Source organism: Phascolarctos cinereus, unplaced genomic scaffold (genome assembly GCF_003287225.1).
Source record: "Phascolarctos cinereus isolate Bilbo 61053 unplaced genomic scaffold, phaCin_HiC Scaffold_9;HRSCAF=440, whole genome shotgun sequence".
In the NCBI taxonomy this organism is placed as follows: domain Eukaryota; kingdom Metazoa; phylum Chordata; class Mammalia; order Diprotodontia; family Phascolarctidae; genus Phascolarctos; species Phascolarctos cinereus.
In genome coordinates, this window is record NW_027556402.1 from 54024433 (window position 1) to 54030999 (window position 6567).

At 38.1% G+C, this 6567-nt stretch overlaps 1 protein-coding gene across 1 annotated transcript in view; it reads left to right on the forward strand.

Moving 5' to 3' along the window:
- The window catches only part of ANK2 (ankyrin 2), a 275508-nt gene extending 272803 nt beyond the window's left edge, over positions 1–2705 (forward strand). The window contains 1 exon segment of the mRNA XM_078148698.1: positions 2538–2705. Coding sequence (XP_078004824.1) covers positions 2538–2552 — 15 coding nt within the window. The 3' untranslated portion in view covers positions 2553–2705.
- The last annotated feature ends 3862 nt before the right edge of the window (positions 2706–6567 follow it).

The following is a 6567-nucleotide window of genomic DNA, read 5'->3' on the forward strand; positions in this document are numbered from 1 at the left end:
TCCATGAAAATTGAAATGAAGCTAGACTTGGCCTTTCTTTAACGAATTCATTCTTTTGCTTCTTGTTTATAAAGTCTTGTCCACTTCATTCTTGTCCAGGTTGGCTTCTAACCCAAAGCTAACACAAACTCTTGGGTCCTTAATCTAACAAAGATGCAGGTTGGTTCTGATTCTGTTCTAAGACCTCCTCCCTAGTTTTATCTCTACTATGGCAAAATTACTTAAAAGGAAGCTTTTCTATCCGACCACCCCAAAGATTCAGTCCCTGGGCTGGCTCATTCTACATTTTAACCTGCATAATCCTTACGATGGTCTCCTTGGCTCTTGCTGAGGTCTGTATCACTCCAGTTCCTGGAGTGTCTCTCCCACCCACAACCCCTTTCTCTATGCTGGTTAATTTACCTGATGCCAATCAACTAGCTAATTCTCAAAACTGGTTTTACTCTTCTGATGAGGACCAATCTCTTCGCCTGATATTCTAGGCTAACACCTGGGCCTAGTTCCCAAATCAAGGGTTTGTTCTGTAAAATTAGGATTTAGTCAAAAGGCCACACTTATGGACCTAGAAGGCCACATGTGGACTTCAGATTGCAGGTTCCCCACCCCTGAACTAGGCGCACTAGATGACCAAAACCATAATCCCTGAAACTCGAATGTGATAAAACAACCCCTTCCCCATAGCCAGAAGCAGATGGCTTTCATTTACTATTTCAAAGCTTGCATCACCTGTAAGAAATCTCTTTGTTATCTAAGGGATTGATTTCTCTAGCACTAAGCTCATTTGCAGAAATGAGATGACTTATATTCCCTGAATTTAGTGAATAATCAATGATTTTCCTAGCTTAGATAATAAACTTCATCCCTTTCCAAAAGGTTATCTTTGATGATCCTTATGTATATGCCCTTCTGATGTCCTATGTTTATACTGGGAACAATGTGGTGAGTGGGCTGTTGTTGTTTTTTTTTTTAAGAACTCCCCCATCCCTCTTCCCCCTTTTGCTATTACTCCACATTCCAGTATGTAATACTGTACTCTGACTTTCTGTTCAGTAAAGTATTACCATGAAAAAAAAATATTCTTGGGGAATGACCACTTAAAATCCTATCATTAAAATCTTAACTTTCCTGCCCAGCCTGATCTCACCCTATTACCTCCTCACAAATTGAACTTCTCTCCACATACCCTGTTGTCTCTCCATTTCTGTGTCTTCAAATGGAGTAAACTGTCCCTCCACTACATATGTCAATGGATTACATAAATAATATATGCCTTATTCACATGTTAAGAACAATAAACAAAAAGTTACAATAATTTCAATTTTGAACTTCAAAAGAAATGCCTTCTAGTTGTTAAATAATGAACTAGAGCTTAGAAAATAGACAAACAGTAATCAGAACCACAACCAGGGTTTTATCAGGTACTGATATTTAGATGGCGCTAGTATCATTTAAAACAACACAGCATTGCACCTAGTTGGTAAGAGTAATTAAAGGACAAGCTCTTCCCTGGCTTTGACTCAACTCATGACTCCACTGCTTCCCACACCCCATCAGGGCTACAGCCCCATGGTTTTTCTATCCCTACCAAAGGTGGTGTTCCAGGGTCAGGAGGTCACGTCTTGTACTACTTGCCTCTAATGGTTAGTTAAAACTGTAATAATGACTAATAATTGTATATTCATTAAAGGTGTATTATGTCAAGTTCCATATTTAAGGCTTTGTATTTATATATGGAAATCACTGTAGCATGTATATGCATGAATTAATAATATAGGGGCCATCAACACTTCAGCAAATTGAAACCTAGAGTCTTCATCCTTCGGGGTGTCACTCAGTCCCTTCAAAAAACCTCTCCTAGGTTAGAAGAAGTGTGTGGGTCCTAATATTGATATAACCCATACTACCTTTCTCTTTCTTTGTCTGTCTGTCTGTCTGTCTGTCTGTCTGTCTGTCTCTCTCTCTCTCTCTCTCTCTCTCTCTCTCTCTCTCTCTCTCTCTCTCTCTCCTTCCCTCCCACTCCCTCTTCCTCTCCCTCTCCCTTTTCCTCTGTCTCTCTCCATATATATCTATATATACATACATACATACATATATAGATAAAACAATAATGTAAATACAGGAACTATTTTTGTGGAATTTTGATCTCTTTACATTTACTTATGAGCATATTCTTTATTTTTCAAGATTCAAAAAAAATCACTGACTTATCTTACAAGTGATGAAATTAGCCCAACTCCTTCATTGAACACTGAGATCCTGTGAATTTTAGTGATTTTCTGATGATAGTTAATGGCCAGGCCTGACTAGAATTCAGGTTTTTTGGTTCACATTTCAGCCCAGTGTGGTTTTCATTAGTTACTAGTAAACTTAGCTGTCTTTGAATGAAAAAGAAAGAGAAAGAGAGACAGAGACAGAGAGACAGAGAGAGACACAGTGAGAAGGGAAGGAGAAAGAAAGAGGCGAAGACCCAGATACAGAGAGAAAGAATTACAGGGAGAGACAGAAACAATAATTCTTTCCTTCCTCTTTCCCTTCAGGACAACAATGAATAAAGCCAGGACACAGAAGAGGACTGTAGTAAAGGACCAGCATGGAAAACACATTCACTTGGAACAGCTGAGGATGTACCAGAAGCATTAAATCCGGATGACCTCCAGCATGACCTCCAGCAACTTCTTAGACATTTCTGTAGGGAGGATTGGAAGCATGAGGCCAAATGAAAGACTGCCCACATCTTATACAAGAAAACTACATACCTACTTAGTATGCAGCTTTCACTTTCTTCACTAGGTATAGTGATCACAAATTGCCTAATTAATGGGATACACTGGCATTTCTACTTCTATCACACACTTGCTTTTGGTTTTCTTTTTCTTTCTCTTTTCTTCTTTCTTTTGTTTTTAACTGTAAGCCAATTTGTGACCAAAGATAGTATCCTTCATTCTGGATGGTTTATTCACTAAATTGTTGACTTTGGGCTCTACTGGGAACTCACCACTTCAGTTGTTCCTTTGCTTCCGAGCTAGTTCCATGAGAATCCATTGATCCGGACAGCACCATCTGCAGGCCTCTTTGAGTGACCATGTACATGTTCTGATGAAAAGAATACTTCCACAAACTGTACATAGCTAAAGTGCTTGAACTTACAAAACTTTAAAAGAAAATGTCTATCATGACTACATTTATCATCCTGGAATAAAGGGTTTATAGAAATTGCTGAACAATGATTAATAAAGATATTGCTAACACAATCGACTGAAAATACAGATCTGCTGCAAAAGCGCCCTTCCGACCTACCTTGTCTATAGGACTTCCAGCTTAGTGATCTCTCACCATGAAGGGCTGTAAGGGTCAGGTGGAGATCACCTTCAAGTACAGCCCTTGCTGCAAAGTGCCCGCTGGCTGTGCCCAGCTACACTTTAAGACTCTCTAACTGCCACTTAAAGAATTCTGGGGGACAAAACCAATGAAGGAACTAAAGAAAACGATTAAATAATCAAATCTCTAGCAGCTAAACTACATCCTATGGCACATTTGAATTTTGAAATCCTTCCAACTGGGACTTGTGGGCAGGGTGTATTAAATAGATATAACACAGTTGTTTTTTGTTCTCACTGCTTTAGCAAACCACATTGTCTTACTGGTGGTACCTTCTGCTGGCCACTGCACTGTAGATAACTCAGTGGGAAACAAGGTTTACTCACTAGATATAAAGTTAAACTCTTTCACCATGTTTGTTTGTTTGTTTTTAATTTTCTGGATTGCCTCTTCCCAGATACATGCATGTGGCATTTAAAAATTCAATCCAAGAACAAAAACCCTCTTGTAATCATGTTGAGAGCTTATCATCCTTTCCTCTTAGCACTGAGTGATCAGTTTTGAACTTCAGATTGGCACTGTTTTTCTGTTTGCAGATGAGGTTCAGAAAATTTGATTTTGGTTAGTATTTTCAGTTTATTTGTTTACATTTTTGGCTAACATGCTAAGACTTTACAAGAACATTTCTGCACTTTTTGTTTGGTTTCAAAGAAGGGAATATAAAATCGGAGAAATTTCCATGTCCTATACCTTATTCTTCTAGTGGTTGGAGCTGTGTAGTATTTTAACATATATATGCAAATATCTACATATAAACAATATACATTTTGAATCAGTTATTTGATAAAGTGTATTCAAAGATGAAGGAAAAAAAATGAGTCAATCCTCCACGGACTGAAAATTTTCCAATCCTATCTGGTCTTTTCCTGTTGTGGGGAAAAAAAATGACTCACTCTTTGTTCTGAAAGTAAAAAAAAAAAGGCTGCATACAATGGCATTTGATCATTAAAGTAATAATGCCAAGAGAAAAAAATAAAAACAACTTTTTTGGGGGAGGCAAAGTTGCTGAGAGGCCAAACCCCTAAGACTCCCGTACTAGCACTTTTTGGCAGTCAGATAGGGAATAAAGTGTTCTTTGGCAGTCAAAATGAGAGAGATCCAGGGTGGAACATTTAAGATGCACCACGGATTTCTTCTTGTCAAGGACAGCATTGGTTGACCTTTAACGGAGCTCAAGAAAGCATTTCTGTTGTGTTTTTTGCGGTGCAGATGATGTCTGTGTAACAACATAATGGTTATTCACCTTTTTTGATTTTGGTTTTTTGCTGTGTTATCAAAGAACTTGAATACTGTGAGAAAAAAAAAGTGAATTTTAAGTTGATGAATCAGCATCTTGTTCCCATGGTGATAACACCAATTGAATATATCTATGAGGGCATGTATTAGTTAAAGGAAAAAAAATTCAACACTAACAACACATAGCTGCAATGTGTACAATGGCTGATTTAATTAAATAAAATGTACAAGTGTTAAATGTAGCAAGAGTGATTTGTTATTCTTCAGTGCTCCCTTTCCTCTCCAGGAGACTAGTATCTTGTTATAGAGCTAGGAGATCAGTGAGTAGGGGGAAGAGTTAAGTTGCTTTTCCATATTATTGTTCAAAAGACTACAGAGAGTTACTCATGTCACTCTGAAGGTGGAAAAGCCTTCAATTTGGAAGCAGCTACGAATTATATCATCACAGCAATGAAGATGAGGAGGAGGAGAAGAAGATGGTGAGGATTTTTTAACAGCTGGGACTGTGGATGAAGAACTCTGAACTTTCCTGAACTCACCACTATGGGAATGTCCTCCACCATGGGATTTGTTTCAATAGCTGGGTCGAAGGGAATACTATCTCTTAGGCACTGGTTCCCAAGAGCAGGGTTTAGAAGTTTTCTTTTCTCTTGGGCTGTGGCTGTTCAGTTCCTTCATTTTACCAACTTTAAACGACTACCTAGCATACTGTTTTGTTCATGGTAGATGCCAAATAAATGTTTGTGGTTGTCACATTCAAAATGTAATTGAAATAGTCATAGATCAGTAAGGTCTAGTTCAAATTCGTATTTTTGGCTTGATAATATTCATTACTTTAATCACACAAAGTCCACACTTAGACAATTTGGTTTATTTCTCAGGTGTTTTCCAAATTCATCTAAGCTATGAATCTTGGTAACTAAGTGGGATCAAAGAATTAAATACCGTTCCAAAGGAGCAACTTTTTTAGGGCCTTTGAAATAAGATAAGTCCTTGATTTGTTCCATGCCCCTTACTACTTGTGGGCACTTTCTGAATGGTGGCCTGCGGCTCCTTAATGTTAGTGAATATGGTCTAATGACAGAGGCCATTTGATGAGCTCTCTGCTCTTAGCCTTTTTCTCACTTCAAAATGATGGTTGTGAAAGAAGCCCTTGTGAATAGCATGCTCTTTTAAAGAGCTATATTAGGAAAAAGGAAAGGGAAAACAACCTTGGGAATGACAAAGTCCAGCTCAGAGATGAATAAGGTCCCACTGGAACAAAGAGGTCTAAATGACATGCAGTAAATGGAAAAGACCTTGAATTGAGCTTGGATTGCCTGCAGTCACTGTGGGCAAAAGCTTCCATAGAGTCATCCTAGTTGGGATTATTTATAACAGACTGGGGAAGGGGCTAAGTACTTTCTAATATATGAGCCCACGAATAAAGGTGTTTAGAAATATGGAATACTTTTGAAGAAGGAAAATACTGAAGGAGCTCTTTTTGCATGGTGGTTTAGTACAGTCTGTTATCAATCAATGAATAAGAGGAAGTCGTTGTTTCTGATTCTTTGTTAGGGTTCTGTCATCTTCTTCCTCTTTTTTTTTTTTGGTCTGCTTTATTGACATGGGTTCAGTTTAGGGTCACAAAGGGATAGAGTTGATAATTGAAAATCCTCCCACTCCTAAATTTCTCTCATACTTGTTTCTCCATTTGATGAATATTATATCATCCTATCTAGTCCTAATCTATATCATTCCTTCCCCCGACAGTTCTCAAATGACCACTTTTTATAGACCCCTCATAATTCCCATGGAGTCATACCATAATGGATACTGCCCCCTCCAACACACCCCTGTGAATTGGGTTTTTTTTTATATTATTTTTTAAATTTTTTAACATTCTTTTTTTGAATTACAAACCCCCCCTTTCACCCCTCTGCCCACTGAGAAGGCAAGCAATATGATACCCAT